The following is a 20,475-nucleotide window of genomic DNA, read 5'->3' as shown; positions in this document are numbered from 1 at the left end:
CAAACCCCAGCTGCTGAATTCACCTGAGCTCAGTGTCGCCTCCTGCTGCTGCCTCCAAAATAAAAGCCTTCTCCGGTTAGTGAAACGGACTTCTTCAGAAAGAATGGCAGTTATCAGCAAAAAGTTGAAGTATTTTATTTTCATAACCTTTACAAAATAACATTAAAGTTAAGTAACATAATGCTTCAAATGATTCCTCAAATAAGTGCCCTGATATCTATAGCTTATATATTTCATTGCAAATATGCTGGTGTACTAAACCTATGCGTTTTATTTATTTATGTCGTTATTATTATCATTATTATGCTGCATTGTGCTTTTATTATGAAATACTGCTTTGTAATTTCCGTTGTGCTCGTAGTTATTACTGGTTGCTTTATGATGGTGTCTCAAAGTTCCTGACACACTGGCGGAGACCGCCCTCCCCACCGCTCTCCTAATATGCTATTGGCTTTTCCTTCCCTCCTCCAGGATAATGGTCGTCTGTGATTGGCTCTTCCCGTGCCAATCATCAGTGAGACTATGGGCGAGGACGAGGGTAAAGTTCGCCGGAGTTCATCGGCTGTCAAGGAAACTCACTTCTCACGCAACGGTTCGGGTCTTCTCACGTAGCCCACGTACTGAGATTTTTTTTCCCTAATCTGAGCGTTTCAGCGGGCAGCCGGACATCCGGTTGTAGTCGCAAATCCCATTTGACCTGCATAACTTGGTTAATGTTATGTCATAAGTTGGCATTCAGAGTAGAAAATTTAGACTGATACTGGAGCGGCTCTACGGCGGGAAAACACGCGAACCCGAACTCAAAGTTCTTCTATTAATACAACTCATCACTATGCAGCAAAAAAAAAAAAGTTAAATCAGACTAAACATTAATCAGGCATCATGCTCCACTTGTTCTGTTAAGGAGTCGTTAACATGCATTTTATTAAATAGTTATTAATATGCAGCTTGTAAACATACACATATAAACGGCACCCCATCTTCAATAGAAAAGATTTATTTCACTAAACGAAGGAGAGTGAGAGTTCCTCTTCTTCCCTCACCCATCTTTGACTACTGTTAAAGAGAGTTTTGCTAACCTTATATTTTGTATTTACGCTTTTTGAAATGCTTCTTTCTAACAAAACTATTTCCAACAGAAGATAAGTTTCATTTTGGTGTAGTGTAAGCATTAGAACAAGGTTAGTGACTGAGATATTAACTTTAAATTTAAAATTAAAACAATTCTTTAAAAAAAAGCGCAGCTCTAACTTAGCGTTAGCTGCTACTAGCCTATCGATAGCATTAGCTTTTATAGTTTTCAGGTCAGAGGCACAAAAATGTGACAGAGACTGATTTAAAACTTCAGCTTAATGTTTAAAAATGATTATTGTGTTTGCAGTGAGTTTTTAAGTGGTTATAATGGTGATTTTAAGTAATTCAAGCTCAAACTATAAATATGGATCAACATTAAGCTATTATTTATTATTATTTATTTAAATTATAATTATATCCTCTTCTATTACCTTCAATTTTTTTATCCAACAGTTTTTTGGAGATTATAAAATTTTCTATCTGAGCATTTTTCTTCTGTGTAGGAACTTTTGACAAGTAAATATAAATTAAAGGACTTAATAGATCATTACGTTGACAGAACTGTCATTTCAAAACCTAAAACGTGTCTGTTTGGTCATATTTGGAGTGAGAATCAGTTACTGTCGGCTTATCTAAAGTATATTTTGTCTGGTTGTGTCTTATGAACCTCACAGAAGCTCTTTGAACTCATGTTATGACCCTTTGATGCTAACCCTGGTCATTTCCCTGTGTCAGCAGTGTGCAGGATGAGCAGCAGCCACCAGTCCCTGTATTTCCTCAGTCTTCCTGACCCAAAGCAGCTGGTCTGCGTCACCCTGACTCTGCAGGATGAGGGCGAGGAGCTGAGGAGCAAACAGATCAGGACCTGCAGGTGAACGGTGCAGAGGACAGGCCACCGTTAGTGTTACACCACAGCAAACAACCAGAGCTGAAAGTTAATTTAAACATGTGAAAGGTTCATTTATGCACATCTGATGAGGGAGGACAAGTGTGACGCAGGTGTTCAGGCACTGATGAGCCAGTAGAACCTTAAATGATGCACACGTGTAAATAACATTGAATGTGTGTTCTCACAGGGAGCTGGTTCTGCTGTTCTCTGATCTTCTCGCTGCTCCTGCTCTGGACTCCTTTGCTGATATCACAGTGGTCATAGCTGTAAGGAACACACACACGCACACACACACATGCACACATGCACACGCACTCCTACACTTTTAAGCATCCACCTTTAAACCCTGATGTCAGTTTGCCATATCAAACTAACACTGAGACACTTATTGCTGTCGTTTCCCTTATGAAAGTGCACAAATGCCATTATTAAGAAAATGTTGCATAGTGTAATTAGCTGAAAAGTTATAAAATAAATTTCACTTATTTGAAGTTAAAAACACTACAATGATCCACAGTAGCCTGTGCTTTCTCTGAGCCTGAGCTCATTTAAGGTGGACTGCGGCTGATTGGTAAATCCTGGCTACTGCATTCCCCGTGTTAAAGAGGAAGCCGGCACTCCTGATGGTGTTGAGTGAGAGAGTTAAACAGGTTTTAATTTCAGTTAAAATTTGAGCCCCAAAGCACTGAAAAGACGATAGACTGGGTTTATAGAGTAAACACACTGCTTTCCTTCATGTGTGCTTTTGCTTCTCTGTAAAACTCACTGTTAGTTCAGCTCGAGCCAGGATGACAGAACGACAGCGTTGGGTTGGCTGGCTGACAAGTGGTAAGAAGGTCAGGTGTCCCCTGGTGGACGCTGTCCAGTCCGTCTACAACCGCAGACTTTGCTTCACAAGGCAGACTGGTTATTGGTGTTTGGACCCCTCCAGGGTTGAACTGATCTTATTTCTGGATGCATTTCTTGGTGGAGGGTTCGATGGGCTCAGGATCAATGTCTCTGCTTTTTCCTTATGATGTGGTTCTGTGGCTTCATCGAGGCTCGACCACCAGCTCGCACTGGTGTAACTGTAACTCCACCCTTTTCTCAGCTGGAAAGGGTGGAGGGGGAGAGGGATTGATGCAGTGATGCAGAGCTGAGTGTGAAAGCATATCTGTGGGTATACCTGCTGTTCCACGGGCACCTGTGACCACGAGCTGTGGGTTTTGGACCAAAACAGATCGCAGATATGAGCCTCTGGGCTCAGCATTAAAATGACTGTGAGGAGTTTGGCCTGTTGGGAGGGGCTCAGGGTCAAGAAAGGGACTTCCTGCTTTTATGTCAGAGCTCCTGATGTCGTTTCTATGTGTGAAGCTTCAGCCGCTCCTCTGGTCAGCTGCGGTGCTACGATGTCTTTGCTGGTTAGATTGAAGTTTGACTTGATGTAGCAGAAGCTGTTTCTCAGCTCTTTTAAAAGCAGCAGTGGTTGTTTTGTTTCCTTTGGCGTGTGCGTGATGTTTTTGTGCGGGTGTAGCTTTGGGAGCTTCAGGTTTCTGACTGTTTTATAGATTTTGACTCCGTAAACTCGACAGACTGCACGAGTCGACTCTGTTAGCTGCTTCAACGCCGCACGCACATATCAGGCTCTGCACGCCACCTTAGCCCGCACACACGCTACAGGCCTTTACACACACACACACACACACACACACACACACACACACACACACACACACACACACAACAAAGGCACTCACTCTCAGAGCAGATAGTAATCAGTCCTGACAGATGTGATTTGTCCCTCCTGCTCGCAGTGATGAGTGTTTCTCAGAGCAGCAGCCAATCAGGAGATGTGACTGACAGATAACAGCTGCTCAGCTTCAGCCAATCAGCCCTGTTTTCTTTAACAAAATGACACAATCGAGGAAAAGTGACACCAGAGCCGAGCTGTCAGAGATGCTCTGCAGCCTCAGCTTCCCCACGTGCACGTGAGTGCACATGACGTCAGCCGGTCTTCAGCCTGCCAAAGACTGCGCGATGTGCCCTTATCTCGTCCACTCACCGTTAATGATTGGACGTCGTATTCTTACCTTGTGCGTGATTATTAGCAGAGTTTCCTGTAGCACACAGGTCTGCTCGACGCTGTGACACACAGTTTACTTGTTGCTGTTTCCTGTGCAACATTTCACACCCGCAGCTTTTAACAGAAGACCTCTGATGTGAAACATGTTGCAAAAGCAGCGACGGGTCGCTGTTGACCTGGTGGATGGTAAAAGCAGAAAACGGGAGAAACTCAGTGTTGTGGTTGGAACGTGCACATCTATTAGATTGAAACGCTGATGCCTGACAGACAGCACTGTTACAGCTGCTCGTCTCCTTCTTTGCTTTTTCACTCTGTGCGTGGCTCACATACATGATTGCGTGCCGACACCTCCCAGGCAGTGACACGCAACCTAAATAGTTGTTCTGAATTCCAGACATTCCTGGTATGGCTGCACACACACACACACACACACACACACACACACACACACACACACACACAGAGCGGTAAAGTGCTGTCTTTGTGAGGATGCTCGTGCAGACCCTGGTTGTAACCGGAGGCCTGAGACCCTCACTCAGGCCCCTAAAGCTCTGTCCCACTGTGACAGTGGGAGCTGTCCACAGTCAGCAGCTCAGCGCGGTCCTCACTGAGACACACAGGCCCGTAGATTGTTCCAGGCTAAGATAAACACTTGCCTCACGCTCTGCTCTCCTTGCTTCACTGACTGTAGATCATAAATAATAAACAGTAATGACACTTTAACTCGGTTTCTGTTAAAGTCGAGCTGCTCTACTCCATGTTTTAATTCTGGACTTGACTAGAGTAGCTTTGCATGAATCAAAGGTCAGAAATAATCCTTCTTTATCTAAAAGAGGGGCTTTGGTGCAGCTCCTCTAAGGCTACCCACCCTTTTCAGACAACTCATGTTCTGATTGGCTGACGGTGGGGGCCGGTACGCAGGGAAATAAATCCCAAGGACATGAAATCAGTCAAATGTGAAAAAACGTCCAACCAGAATCAGCTGATTTATTTAATTCAGTAACTTGAATATATTCAATGAAGTCATGAAAAATGTTTTGTATGAATATTTTCATTAAGACGTGCAGGAGATTCATATTTCAGGGCGGAGCTTGTATTTGTGTTATTCTGTCCATAACCTGCATGAAAATACCCCAATAAAACAACACAGGCTAGTTTGTGAACTCAGGTCTGAACGTCTCAAGCTGAGGACTTGAACTGTCGCTGAGCAACGTAACCCTGCTCTGTCACTGATTTTACTGATCAAATTAAGCTCCCTGTGCCGTACTGAGTAAAATCTGACTGTAGACAGAGACCATAAACTCATCAGAAAACAGTTTGAGCAGAGGAGTCGCCCCCTGCTGGACACTACAAAGGTCTTTAATATGAGCTGCAGCTCCTTTGGGACCAGTAACAGCTGAAGAAGCAGCAGTTCAGCTCTGGAGTGGAGCTGCTCTGCATCCCTGCGTCACACCTGCAGTCATGACCTCATGGCCGTAGGTGAGGGCTGGAACGTCTCAGTACACACACGCCCACCTCTCCATCTCACACACCACCTTCCCATCGCTCCTACTCCCAGGGCAGAAATCCCACCCAAAGGGAGGAACTGGCTGGTTTACAGAAGTCTGCCATAAGCCCGCCTCCTCGGGGGACTTCTGTTACTTCCAGGCTTCTTTTTTACTGACAAACTGTTTTTTTCTAGCACCACCTCACCCTCACTGTCCTGTTCCTGCAGACCTCGTTCTTACAGAACGGCATCCTCCAGGTGTTTGGACACAGACACCGTCTGCAGGTGGGACTGGAGACCTGGGTGAAGTCCCATAACTGACACTGTTCATGTTTATTCCTGCTGTTCTTTCTCTGTTGTACTTGATGAAAATGTAATCTGTGTGTGTGTAGCTGGGCTCTCCTCAGTCTGTGCTTCCAGGGGACCTCCAGCGTTGCCTGTCCTACTCTCTAATCAGCAGACTGTCCCCCAGCTGGAACAAAGTCGGTCTCTTCCTCGTCTCAGGTGCGACACGTGTGGAACAACTTGATTTGTTCTTGTTTAATTTGGGCGAGTGCAGTCTCGTTTGATAAGGTTGCATCTCTAATGGGGCTTTGAGAGAATGAACTGTCCCACATCAGGTTCATTTTCCAGGTTGCACCAACATGGTGTAGTTCTGGTTCTGGCGCCTTCTGATTTGATCCATTTCAGTCACAGTGTTCACTTATCACTCGTCATGACAGCGAGATAATCTTGACGTGATTATCGGTGTTGACACCTCCCAATGCAAACAGGCCCAGGTCTCCTGCAGAGCCGGGAAAACGAGCCGTTATTTGTACAACCTGGCCTCAATGTATTCGCTGCTGTCACTCAGCACGTTTGCAGCCCAAGGCTGAAGTGACACAAACGTTCACCTTCCACGAGTCTGAATAAAACAAAGAGTTTGAAGTCAGAGAGAAATGATGGAGCGCACAGATCTGACTGAAGCAAAAGCAGCATGTTGTAACAGCTGCTGAATAACACGTGTTAGTCTTTGCTCATCACCACCTGAGACTGAACCGTACTGCTGTGGTTCAACTCATCAAATATCTGCCATGTGTTATTGTGATAGAGGCGAGCAAAGTGTGATCCTTTTGTTTCCTGTCAAACTGCAGCTCGCACACATGAGAGTCCGTGCAGTGACGAGCTCTGTCCTCTCTGTTTGTTTCCAGGAAAAGACTTCCTGACTGAGAGTGGGAGGCTCAACGCTGTCAGTAAGTTTCACCCTTTACCTCCTCCCAGTGACCTGCACACAGTGACACATTAAACATTACTGTGTGTGTGTGTGTGTGTGTTAGGCGTGGAGCTGAGTGTCACTGAGGCCCACATGTGTTTCAGCATTGAGGCCAGCGCTGTCCGACTGCCCCTGACCACCGTAAGACAACAAGAACACCTTTATGTAAATGTCGTGAGTAACATGGCGAGCTGAACAGACCGAGGTTTGCTGCCTCTGTGGCTTTTATAAAAACCACTGAACGTTTTAACTTGACCCTCACTGCTGCGATTTAAACTCACACTTAAACTTAGTTTGAGTTAAAGTTTATTAAAGAAGAATAAAATGCTCAGGTCAAGTCTTCCTTCACAGAAGTGCTGTTAAGGAGGAAAAATGAGACTGAAGCAGGATGTTTGTGTTTCAGCTGGGGGACTTCGACCTGCCCCCGCTGGTGCTCCAGAGGTTATGCAGTGACCCTGACTTCGTCGTCGACCTGGCCTCCACCGCAGGAGCCGTGTGGTGTCACGTCCTGCCCAGGTACGATGACGCCACCTGCTGGACAAACTCAGGCAGCACCGAACAGCCGCTGCTCATCACTGTAAAGATTTGGATGAAATGTGACCTCATTAAACTCCTGCTCTTCAAAGATAGTATCACAGAACCGTGCACAGACTTTTATATCATCGTTTTTGGGTCAAACCAGAGGGTAAGGGAACATTTGTGAAGACATCCTTCATGTCGTCAGAGAGGTCGTCACGCTGGTGAGCGTCTCCACGTCCTCAGCTCGTACCTCCTCGCCTCCATCAGCTAATGAGATGCTTTCACACCGTCCAACCGACAGTCTCGCCGCCTGTTTGCAGATCGCTGGTTCTGGAGGCCTTTAGAGCTGTCTTGGTGACGTTAGTGTCAGCTTCTCCTGGCAGCAGAAGCTCTCAGACTGAGGGACGTTCACAGCTGGTCTGACTGACGCCGTACGATCGTTTATCTTTGCAGCAGCTTCTTCTGCCTGCACAGCAGGTTACAGCAGTTTCTGTTTACCGTAGGCGCCACGTGAGATGGCCTCTGATTGGTCTCTCAGAGATTGCCACAACTTTAGAACCAGCTGATGAATGCCGCGCCCTCATTCTGCCCGAACAGCTGAGCTGTCGGAGGATGGACCACCTCTGGGCTCTGGCAGGAGAAGCTGAGGGTGTGAACAGAAAAAACAGATCTTTATCAGCTTGTTTAACAAACAACAAACCTGTGAGCTGCCGGCTCGCAGCCACGTTAGGTTGTGATTGTCCCGAGGTACAGATGAGCTCACAGTGAGACGCAGCTTCACTTACATGGAGCGAAATGTGAGTCACATAAACAGGAGAGTGTGTATGTGCAGCAGGTGTAGGGTGGGTGTGTGGTCACACAGCAACGCTGAGGTGTCGTGCTCACGGCTTTTACTTTCTAATCACACTCAGATGTAACGTGGGCGTCATTTTAAAGGCCGTGATTACCTGACTGTAGTCAGCAGATCAGTGTGTGCTGTTAGTGTCACGGTCGTTCTCTTCACCTGTGGGTGCTGTAACGTTAGTGGGTGTTATCCTGGCTGTGAGCAGCAGGTGGAGCTGCAGCTCTGTGTGATCACAGCTGGGCTCTGACGGCTGCAGTGTTCATTGACAGGCTGGTTTGTGTCTCTGTGCTAGCATGAAGAAAGGTCAGGTCATCTTCATCAGCCGCCAGCTGCCCAAGCATGGACCGTTCAGGAGCTACAGAGACCTGCAGAAGCACTGGAACCGCATGGTACACACACACACACACACACACACACACACACACGGTCTCAGCCTCTTCTTAAACCCAGGAGCTGAGTGGACAGATCTCCTGTGGAGCACATGAGGCTGGCATGGCAACGTGACTCAGACTGAATGTGAGGTTACTCTGAGGCAGGAAGCAGAAAAGCTTTAGAAACACGGAGGGGAATGACAGTAGTGCTGAAAGGTGCACAGACCGCTCTGCTGGAGTCAGAGTTCTGCTCACATAAAGACCTGCTTGGACCAGAACACGCTCCAAAGAAATTTGGGACTTCTGAATAAATTATTGTGTTGCAGACGAGCACATTATAAATGGTCTGGCTTACTAAACCAAAGTAGATAAAGCATTAAATGACAGATATTTATGTCCACCTTACCCCGCACATCCTCCTCATCACACCAACCCTCTGCATGTGCTCCTTTGCTCCACCCTGAAAAACAGCACAGTTCCAGTTTTTGAGTCTGAGACTGTTAATTACAGTCCACAGTCTGAGTATGAGCTCTCCAACCTTTAACTTCATACTGGGAATATTTACAGGGTTCATAAAGGTGGCTCCAAGTTCTTTTTGATGATGTTTCTCAGCAGTGTTTGAGCCATCACAGTTCCATCAGGAGATGCAAATTACCTACTGCTTTTTAAATAAAGTTAAAAACCCAACTAAATCAGCTTTACTACGACACTGCAAGCGTCCCAGTCTAAATGCAAACGCAGGTTTTTGTTCCTTGACCAGCTCTGAGCAACAGTATCAGTACGATGGGATATATCACAGTTTGAATAAACTGCAGGAGCTTCATGTCTGATGCTGAGGAGCAGACACGAAGTTTGATCTGTTTCTGTGTTTTCCAGTATGGCTACAGACTGCCTGAGCTGGCAGAGGATGAGGTGCTGTACTGCAGCGTCTACTTCAGGCTGCTGGGAGAGATACTCTTCAGGTATCCTCAGAGCCGCATTAAACCACATTTAAATCAGTGTTGTTACAGTGTTTGTCAGATGGCAGGTAGAGATGAACAGTACGATATACTCAGAGTTACATGCAGGAGTAAAGATGAGCCTCGTGTTTTACTACCAACAAGGACAGAGCAGCAGCATGAACCATCGCTGCTCTGCAGTGAGAAGGAAAATCTCAAATCTGATAAAGTTTTCACCTCTGTCCTGAGCAGCTACCCTCTGAGCTGCATCCGCCTGCAGCCGGTGCAGCGTTGTCCTCGGGTCGACCTGCAGGGGGCGCTGGGCGGCTTCCTGTCTGACGTCAGGCACACACTGAAGACTGTGTGTGGCTTCCCTGCACATCTGAGCAGACAGCCCTGTTACCGTGCAGTCCGGCTGAGCAGCGCTGGATCTTTACAGGTACACACACACACACACACACACTGTGTATAGATGTGTGTTACGAGGATAATCTCACTGTGCTGCAAACGCTTCGTGGCTCTGTCGTGTGGCGGTCAGCCGTGAGCTGTTCAGCTTGTAGGTGCAGCACTTTCTGGCCCTGCTGCATCCAAACTGACGTCAGTAATAACATTTGTAAGCTACATCTGGTCACCTGCTTTTCAGTGGAAATATCACAACTCAGTGCATGTAGGCACTGGCTGTAGCACAAACCAACCATGAGCATGGCGTGGTTGCTGGGATTTTCCTGTGAACCATGTCTGGGGTTTACCGAGGATGGTATGAAAATGAGGAACTATCCAGTGAGCTCTGGTTCTCTGGGAGAAATCAGAGGTCACATTAGAATGGCAGCAGTAACTCAAGTAACTAGTCATTACAACCAAAGTATACAGGAGAGTATCTGGAGAAATCCAGATGTAGAGATGGCACGATGCCACTTTTTTATGTCCGATACCGATATCATACATTTGGATATCTGCCGATACCGATATGAATCCGATATAGTGTTTTTAACCAATAAAACTGTTTTTTTAATATCTTGCTGCTATTCTGTTAAACCTGTATGTAAAATACACTGCTCCCAAAATATTTATAATAATACTGATCAATCTAATAAACTTAAACCTGCACCATCCTCCCTATTCTGCTAGTTTAAAGAGCACTTAGCAGAAATATTACGCAACCAAACTAATGGGGTTGCAAACTCCCAGCAAAATAAAAAAGGGAACCACCCCCAGCCTCCGCCTCGTGATGCTTAATCGACATGATCAACTTTAATTTAATGCACATGTAAAAAAAAAGCACAGAAATCAATTATTTTTCCACAATAATTAAATAGATTCAACCTCTTTCTTCTACAGAACTGCAGACTGCACAGATGGAAAAAGTACTATAGCTTACTGGGGTATATTAGACTTAACAGTTACTATATACAGTAATGGACTTCTATTCGTTTTACATCAGATTCAGATAATTATTTATTAAAAGCTCGACATTTTAAATGAGAATAAGAAAGAAAAGTATGTCTTTGTGCCCCCTTTTCCCTGTTCATGCCCTATCGGCCCCCCTGGCTAAACTCTGCTAGATCCGCCCCTGCACAGTTACAGCCGTCAGCTAGAAAAAGATCCTCGAGTAGAAAGTAATATTAAATAAATTCTAACAACAGCTGATCAAGCTTAAACGTGCTGCTGTTGTTCAGCCACTGGTTTCCTCTTTCTGGTGCAAAGTGGGCCAAAAACAAACCAGAGACACGGACTCGCGACAGAAAAGCAGATCAGCTGATCAGTTTCATGATTGAAGTAGCAGCAGGAGAGGGAGAGAGATTAGTTGTTAAGCCTTAGGCTGGAATGCTTTACAAACATTCAGAGGTGAACTTACACACTTGCTTCACTTCTCTCTGGGAAAACTTCCTCGGAGATGAAATGCAGGGTTGGTAGCGAGGCTCCAAATGCTCCACCAGACCGCCGACAGGTCTCGCACGCCACAGCCGCTCTATCATGTGACGCATACTTCTCAGACGTGCTACGGTTCTGAGCTGAGTTACGCCATGTCACAAGTTTTGTGAGGTGCTTTCGTAATATTTAATGGATCGGATTACATTTTTTATTTCTCTCCGATATCCGATCCAGTAATTTAGGTCAGTATCGGACCGATACCGATACGTAATATCGGATCGGTCCATCTCTAGTGTAAACCCCATGAAAGCATGGACTCATCCTGCCTTTATCAGCAGTTCATCCTCCTGATGGTGTGCGGGATACGTTTTGAGCACACTTTGGGACCCTTGGTACCATCTGAGCATCATTTAAACCCCACAGCTAACCTGAGTGTTGCTGCTCATCATGTGAACCATCTTGTGATGCTTCTTCCATCAGGATAATGCTCCATGTGTCAGAGCTCAGAGCATCTCAAACGTGAACCTGAGTTCACTGCCCTCACACGGTCTCCACAGATCTCAGTCCTGTCACAGCTCCGGGATGTGATGGAATTCACATTCTCATGGATGCGGGCGGTAAATCTGCACCAACATGATGCTGTCGAGTCAGCGTGGACCAAAAGCTCTGAGGAACGTTTCCAGCTCCTTGTTAAATCTGAGCCACGAGGACTTGAAGCAGCTCGGACAGCCTGGTGTTCCAAACAGAGTATACCTCACAGATCTTTCTGTCATGGCCTGGCGAGCAGGTGTGAGTGTTGGTGTGGGCAAAGCAGTGATTTCTGAGCGTTCCCACCTTGTAAACTCTCCACAGGCAGTTTTATGAACGCTGAGGAGAAAGAGGAGGAGAACAGCGTCTCTCCGGATCCTGCGAATAAATTTTCATGATACAGATGTCAGAGAGAAGGAGAAAGAAAAGTCCAGAGGTCTCATATAATATAAGAAATGTGCTTTCACTCAGCAGCCATTGAAAGGTTCGGCTTTGTGTCCCTGAACAAAGAAATGATGTATTTTCTTTGCAGAGGAAGAAGATAACTCGACCTGTTAACCACCGTTCCAAGGCCTTGTTGTAACGAAGCAGTTAGAAAGTGTTTCATCATCTTTTTAAAAGACTTTCTTTAAATAAAAATCAACATCTTTTAATCCTCCCCGAAAAACCTTTCATGCACAGGAGTACAACAGGTAGCATATCTGCCTTTAAGCTTGAATAAATGTGTTTTCTGCACAGCTCTTTCCTTTCACACAAGTCAATAGATGAAGGGATAAAGTGCAATAAAGCAGGTGGGATTAAAGTTATTTCTCATTTTGTCCTGCAGATGATTCTTATTCACAGGCTGCAGCTGTGCGAGCGATCGATTCAGCGCTCACAGGGTGAACTGAAATATTTATGCTGCTTCTTATTTCCATGTATAAGACCACTGATCCCATCTGTAGGCTGAGCCGAGGCTGGAACTGACGCTCAAAAGGATCGTTTATTCACCTTTAGAAAGGTTTCTCCTGACCAGCACCCACCCATCCCTCCACCCATTTAACCATCCATCCCTCCATCCATCCCTCCATCCATCCACCCACCCATCCCTCCATCCACCCATTTAACCATCCATCCATCCATCCATCCATCCACCCACCCATCCCTCCATCCATCCATCCCTCCACCCATTTAACCATCCATCCATCCATCCATCCATCCACCCATCCATCCCTCCATCCATCCATCCATTTAACCATCCATCCATCCCTCCATCCATTTAACCATCCATCCATCCCTCCACCCATTTAACCATCCATCCATCCATCCCTCCATCCACCCATTTAACCATCCATCCATCCCTCCATCCATTTAACCATCCATCCATCCATCCCTCCATCCACCCATTTAACCATCCATCCCTCCATCCATCCATCCATCCATCCACCACCCACCCATCCCTCCATCCATCCATCCCTCCACCCATTTAACCATACATCCCATCCATCCATCCATCCATCCACCCATCCATCCCTCCATCCATCCATCCATTTAACCATCCATCCATCCCTCCATCCATTTAACCATCCATCCATCCATCCCTCCATCCACCCATTTAACCATCCATCCATCCCTCCATCCATTTAACCATCCATCCATCCATCCCTCCATCCACCCATCCCTCCACCCATTTAACCATCCATCCATCCATCCATCCATCCATCCACCCATCCATCCATCCATCCATCCATTTAACCATCCATCCATCCCTCCATCCATTTAACCATCCATCCATCCATCCATCCATCCATCCATCCCTCCATCCATTTAACCATCCATCCATCCCTCCATCCATTTAACCATCCATCCATCCATCCATCCCTCCATCCACCCATTTAACCATCCATCCATCCATCCCTCCATCCACCCATTTAACCATCCATCCATCCCTCCATCCATTTAACCATCCATCCATCCCTCCATCCACCCATTTAACCATCCATCCATCCCTCCACCCATTTAACCATCCATCCATCCCTCCATCCATTTAACCATCCATCCATCCCTCCATCCATTTAACCATCCATCCATCCATCCATCCCTCCATCCACCCATTTAACCATCCATCCATCCATCCCTCCATCCACCCATTTAACCATCCATCCATCCCTCCATCCATTTAACCATCCATCCATCCTCCATCCATTTAACCATCCATCCATCCCTCCATCCATTTAACCATACATCCATCCCTCCATCCATTTAACCATCCATCCATCCATCCATCCATTTAACCATCCATCCATCCATCCCTCCATCCACCCATTTAACCATCCATCCATCCATCCCTCCATCCACCCATTTAACCATCCATCCATCCCTCCATCCTTTTAACCATCCATCCATCCCTCCATCCCTCCACCCATTTAACCATCCATCCATCCCTCCACCCATTTAACATTCCATCCATCCATCCATCCCTCCATCCACCCATTTAACCATCCATCCCTCCATCCACCCATTTAACCATCCATCCCTCCATCCATTTAACCATCCATCCATCCCTCCACCCATTTAACCATCCATCCATCCCTCCACCCATTTAACCATCCATCCATCCCTCCATCCATTTAACCATCCATCCATCCCTCCATCCATTTAACCATCCATCCATCCATCCATCCCATCCACCCATCCATCCATCCCTCCATCCACCCATTTAACCATCCATCCATCCCTCCATCCATTTAACCATCCATCCATCCCTCCATCCACCCATTTAACCATCCATCCATCCATCCCTCCATCCACCCATTTAACCATCCATCCATCCCTCCACCCATTTAACCATCCATCCATCCCTCCACCCATTTAACCATCCATCCATCCCTCCACCCATTTAACCATACATGCGTCCATCTCATCCCCAGGTGGTTCCGGGTTGGTTCATCGGGGTGTGACTGTTAGATTGAAAGCTGGTATGAGTGACTGAGAATGAGATCTTCATCTCTGCTGCTTGAGAACTTTGAAATTTCATATTTGAGAACAGGATGGAGGTTTGGGTGTGACTTCATCAGGGGTGTTAAGATGTTAAATCTGCAGCAACACTTACTATGAAGAACCATTTTTGTAATTGGATCATTTCTGTCATTATCAACCTAATTCGATATTTCAAACATTAACACATTTCTCAGTCCAACATTTTGATTATTCCACTTCACTGAGGTCTCCTCTTCTTCCTCAGATGTTGAATGGTTTGGAAATCAACCTGACCACCTCCTGCTCCATCAGGCCGGTCCTCACCCAGCTTCCTCCACCCCCTCCTCCACCCCAGCCTCTGCAGCCTTCAGCCTGGACCCCTCTGTCCCAGCAGGAAGGAGCTCAGGAGCTTCTGGACAAAGGACGTGGCTTCAGCGGGAGACTGACACAAAGTCAGGGGTGTGGAGGCAGAGACTGGCCTCCGTCTTCCTCCATCTCCTCCTCACATGCTGCTTTTTCCTCTTCTGACTCCTCAGATCAAGAATCACAACCTTCCTGCTCCTCCTCCTCCTCCACCTCCTGCTCTTCTCTCCCAGTCTTCCAGCCTGCTTCCTCCTTCATCTCTTCCCACTCCTCCTCCTCAACTCCCTTGTCTGAAGCGGCATTGAACCCTTCTCCCAAACTTGTTCCAGTCTTTAAGCGTCCATCGCACCGCGTCACCATTTCCCTGCTGCGTCCCCAAAATCAGAAGCAGCTGGGTGGAGCTGTGGAAGGGTCAGCGAGGGTGACGGTGCCTTCCTATAGGAAGGAGATTCCCGCCACTGCTCCTCGCCTTTCTTCTTTATCAGCTGCTCCCCCCCCAGTTCTTCCTTTGCCCATCATCCCTCACTTCAGCCGCAGCACTGCGGCTGCTCACCCGCCTCCGGCTAACATCAAGCGCGTCTCCAGCCTCAGTCCTGTAACAAAGTTTAAACCGAGGATTATCATCCCTCCAAAGCCGGAGATCAAGACCGGCTCCAAAACCACCCTGAAGGTCAGCTCTGAAAGTGACGCTGTCACTGGCTGCAGAGATGAAACACAGACGTCCTCTGAAACCTCAAACAATGAAACCTCCAAACGCAGCACGAAGGTGAGTCTTCCTGAATAAATACCATGGTGGTGTCACTTTTTTAAAGAGCCTACAGAAGATGAATTTCAAGTAGAGTTTGAGTAATTCTGCTGATTGGCTCACAGACAAACAGCACTGAACCTCTCGCCTTTCAGAGGATCCCAACAAAAAAGCCACAAACATCTGTGTGATGTGTGACCTTTAGGCCCCACCCCTCCACTGAACTCTCAGGTGTTTCCTCACGCACCTGTTGCTGTGCTTCTTTGATGTTTCAGAGAGTTTCTTTTGACCTAAAGACGAAGAAATCCAGAGCCGCAGTTGGAGACGTGGACGTGGAGAATATGGTCAAAACCAATCAGGTCAGAAGATGAACTTCCTGTTTCCTCATTTCCATTTCTCTGTTTTTACTTTCTCCTTCTTTTCTGACCTTCTCACCAGTGCACACATGAGCTGAAACATGAGAACAAACCCTCACATGTGACCAGTTAACAACAAGCTGGATACAAACGTTTCTTGTTATTGGGGAAGTGTGAAGCACAAACAATTAGCGTCTTCTTCTTAGTGGTGTTTGATTTGTTGGGGCTGTGTGGAGGAGACTTCACAGTCTTAAAGCTGTCATCAGACCAGCACAGAAACTAAAGCCGGAGCAGATTTTACACACGACAACAATCGGTTTGGGTTGGAGTGGACTCTATATTTACAACAGCTTTAGCATTTCACCTACTTGCTGTTCTCTACCAGACTCCATTCAGAAAAACACAAATTTTACCTCACATAAACATGGGTGGTGTCTACCTACCTCTACTTGTTTAACACAAACCAGTTAACTAGTTTAGCTACTTTCCCCATCATAACAGCTTATGGTTCAAAGTTTGCATTGTCAGGGGGCGTGTCTTCGCTGATTGACAGCTGGATGGTGAGATAGGTGGACCTGTGAACTGTGCTAATGCTAGTTTTACCTGCTGTGAGGTTAATGTGCCCACAGACGTGTGAGCTCCAGTTTTGGACCGCCCTCCATGTGTTTTAAAGCTGGAGCTGCTTCTCCGGTCTGTCTGCCGTACATCGGCATGTTGGGCTGGTAAAGTTTGCCGTCTAACTGACCTCGCAGCCTCTGTCTGTGCTGTTTATGAAGCTGCAGGGCGAGGAAGAGGAGGCTGATGAATTTCCACTTGTACTGTATGTACAGCTTCAGCTTCCTCATAAACATCCTTGAGGAGGACCGTGCACATTACTGTGATGTATTAAAGTACGTTGGCGTGATGAATAGCAAACACGGCATCCTGCACTGTCTGCCTCAGTTTCCTCAGCAACGCTGCTTCACGGGAGGGCGAGGACTGTTAAAGTGATGAATGGGCAGGAGGAGGTGGGAGCCCGGAGGGCGCCGAGCACATTAATAACAACATTCATCAGTTTTACAGCCCCAACCTGCAAGTTTTCAGGAACAATACGCCGCTTACATTTTCACTCTTATTTACACACTGCCAGCACATTGTTCACAAAAACAGCTCCGTTACACCAGCACGGGGGATTTTCACACATTTGAACCTGTTTTCAGTCTGGACTCAGTTTAAAATCCAGTCCAGAGGCTTCAGTGATCAATGTTTCATAGTATCTGAAGATATTTCAGCCTTTGCACACGGTCACACTGTTAGATTAGATCATCAATCTGATCTGTGCTCTTTCCATGGGGAGTGAGAGGGTTTTATTGGTGTTCAGACCTGCTGGGACACACACAGTTTCAGATGTGTTGATCTTAAGGACAGAGCTGCACATCAGTGCCCTCTTCCCTCCATCTAACTTTTGTGAGTTTGAACTTTTCTGGGGATGAACGTGTGATGATTAGGTGATGAAGAGGCAGTGAGTTGTTGAACGAAACGCACAATTTTTGAGGTTTTGTGGGTTTTTCTTCCATGTTTGTAGTCCTTGCTGTTTTCTGCTTCACTTCTTTACAAAGCAAAATCCAAACATTGGCATAAAAAAGGATCACGCCAGCTCAGTAGAAGCACAATAGAATGCTCATGGTTTTATTCATGTGGAAACATAAACGTTTGCTCAAACAGTAACTGCTCCGAGATCTCTGTAAGACTGAAACAGTCTGACGTGAGCTCGTGTGCATGAGAAAATCACTGATCATATATTCTGATGTTTAACTGAAGATTTAACAAAATCATGAACGACTGACCTGCTAGTGACCAAAGCAATCACCACGAAGGTTCAGCACTCGACCCTCTCCCAGCTGTTCCTCGCACCCTGTGGTTGCCAAATGGTTTTAAACCATTAAAATGGGAATAGATCTACTCTGTGTGCAGGCTGACTAGCCCAGTAAATGACATCATTAGTGTTCTGACAATCGTTACTGTGTCACTGGTCGGTGTCAGACTTACTAATCAAATTTTAGTTGATGCCCAATGCTGGTAAATTACTGTCCTAAATGTTATGCAGCCATCTGCCACCAGGTGGCGCATCATAGCTGAGAAACACCCTAGAGTCTCAGCCTGATAGGAGGAGGTTGTGGATACAAGTGGCTGAAATGGGCTAGGATAGGGTGAGGTCCAGAGTGCAGCTACTCCACATCGATACGACGCGGCTGAGGCCGTCGCCTCCTGGGTCGGGGGTTCCGGCCTGTGCTACCAGGGGGAGGGCCTGTTGTAGACCCGGCACACAGAGATTACCGGCTTCACTGCTGAGAAGCAGAAATAAATAACTGGATGATTTCTTGTTTTGTAATTTTAGAATTAAATTTTCAAACAGCGTGCGTCGTTCATAGCACACGGCACAATACGCCACTTTGCAGTCGCAGTTTGTTGGTTAGTTTGTCAGAGATGACCTTATTAGTGACACGTGTGTGACCTCAGACAGATCCAGGAGTGTCTGAGAGGTGCAGCGAGCACCTGGACAGCTTTAACACCTCTGGCACTGGAGGAGACGGGAAATAAGGAAAACTGGTGAATTGGCTGGGAATGACTGCTGACGGGAACGTGACGGCACATCCGTCTTCATTACGCTCGTTTTCCTTCCTTCCCCTCCTCTCATCGCTCTTCATCTTCACCCGTCACTCCTCGTTCTGTCGCTCGCCCCTCGTCGTGTCTCTCGCCTCGTTCACCTCTTCCTTCTTTCTGTCTGCAGTTGTCCAAGCTGAACTCTGCGACTCTGCTGCTGTGGCTGAAAGCTCGAGGCGTGAACGTCAACGCCAAACACAGGAAGGAGGAGCTGATGATGAAGGTCATGAGCTGCCTGGCTGAGGCCTGAAGCACACACTGACTCACCCCTCGCTGCATTTACTTAATAGAGTTACTTTGGAGTATTAACGCTGCGCTAAGCTTTCCTTTTAAGAATTTGATGTAAAATCTTATCAGCCGGGACAGATGAGAGCTTCTCATCCTCGCTAATTGAGATGCTGAACATTTGCCAACGTTAGATTTTGGTGTCAGATGAAGTCACAGCGGGTCCAGAGGAGGACCTTTGATTAAATGAAAGCACTGTTGGAAGCTTTCTCTTCCATGTGACGCCTTCACTCGTGTTCACTTTGCTTTATTGTTCAGGTTATTAACTGTAAAACTGTTCATTCACTGTGTGGAAGGTCCTCAGTGTTCCTACAGCAGCTGGTTCTGAGTCTTTTACCTGTGAGCCTCTAAAGAGCCACAGGGAGGTTTTACAAGCTGTTCACAAAGGTCATGTCTTCACAGAAAGCACCAGCGTTCTGCAGCAGGTGTGTTTGTTCTGGAGCTGCTCACCACTGTTCACGACTGCACTGTAATAATTCTTATTGAAGGTTTGAGAATAAAAACGAATTATTAACGAGAGTGCATGTTTGTTTTTTACCTTTGTCTTTTAAAGGTTTGTAGCTGTTTGCAGCACACACACACACACACACACACACACACACAGATGTGCTCGTCCTTGTGTGAGTTAAGATGTTTGGGGCTTTTCTCTCATCATGTATGAAAGCCGTCAGATTCGTTGTGGTGAGCTGGGTCTCGTTCTGACTGCAGAGTAAAGAATATGCAGCGTTTGTTTGTGTGTCAGCATTTTACACAACATCACAACTTTCTGCACAACAAAACAGGCGTCGTTCACGTGCACATCTGTCCAGCAGAGAAACATCTGTGCTTTTCTGCACCGTTTGAAACCACATCAACATGATGGGGGCTGAAAAACAACCTGCTGGGAAAAATAATGCAGTTCCTCTGACGCCCACCAGAGGCTCCAGCAGGGAGTCAGTCCACATAGACGGCCTTGTTAATAACAGACCGTTTAAGTCTGCGCTGCGGCTTTGGACATTTTATTTTTGCACCAACCTGTGTGTGTGTGTGTGTGTGTGTGTGTGTGTGTGTGTGTGTGTGTGTGTGTGTGTGTGTGATGCTCTCATACAGTCCAAACTAGCAGGCATGACCTCATCCAGATGTGATCATAAAAAGGTTGTAATGGCCTGAAGCTGAAGTTGTTTTTGCTGCATCCATCTCTTATATACAGTCCATACTGACAACATCATGAGTGAGCAAAGTGCAGAGATCTGAGTGTTTGTGTGTGTTAATGACCATCACTGAGCCTGAGGCCTCACAGCAGAGCGTTCA

At 46.5% G+C, this 20,475-nt stretch overlaps 1 protein-coding gene across 7 annotated transcripts; it reads left to right on the top strand.

Moving 5' to 3' along the window:
• Window positions 1-19: 19 nt before the first annotated feature.
• On the top strand, window positions 20-19,704 carry c9h18orf63 (chromosome 9 C18orf63 homolog). Of its 7 annotated transcripts, XM_026180492.1 has the most exons (15): window positions 20-75; window positions 472-617; window positions 1,810-1,945; window positions 2,151-2,229; window positions 5,707-5,796; window positions 5,904-6,015; window positions 6,702-6,743; window positions 6,828-6,904; window positions 7,167-7,279; window positions 8,419-8,515; window positions 9,374-9,459; window positions 9,688-9,874; window positions 15,059-15,922; window positions 16,177-16,260; window positions 19,028-19,704. In XM_026180492.1, exons 2-15 carry the CDS (start codon window positions 476-478, stop codon window positions 19,148-19,150), a joined length of 2,232 nt encoding a protein of 743 aa, XP_026036277.1. In that variant the 5' UTR covers window positions 20-75; window positions 472-475; the 3' UTR covers window positions 19,151-19,704. The 7 variants fall into 7 exon arrangements, with proteins under 7 accessions (XP_026036277.1, XP_026036282.1, XP_026036280.1 ...); XM_026180497.1 differs by lacking the exon at window positions 20-75 and having other exon boundaries at window positions 370-592; window positions 1,813-1,945; XM_026180495.1 differs by lacking the exon at window positions 20-75 and having other exon boundaries at window positions 370-592.
• Window positions 19,705-20,475: the final 771 nt, after the last annotated feature.

Source organism: Astatotilapia calliptera, chromosome 9 (assembly GCF_900246225.1).
Source record: "Astatotilapia calliptera chromosome 9, fAstCal1.2, whole genome shotgun sequence".
Lineage (NCBI taxonomy): Eukaryota > Metazoa > Chordata > Actinopteri > Cichliformes > Cichlidae > Astatotilapia > Astatotilapia calliptera.
This window is presented reverse-complemented; position numbering and strand designations above follow the sequence as displayed.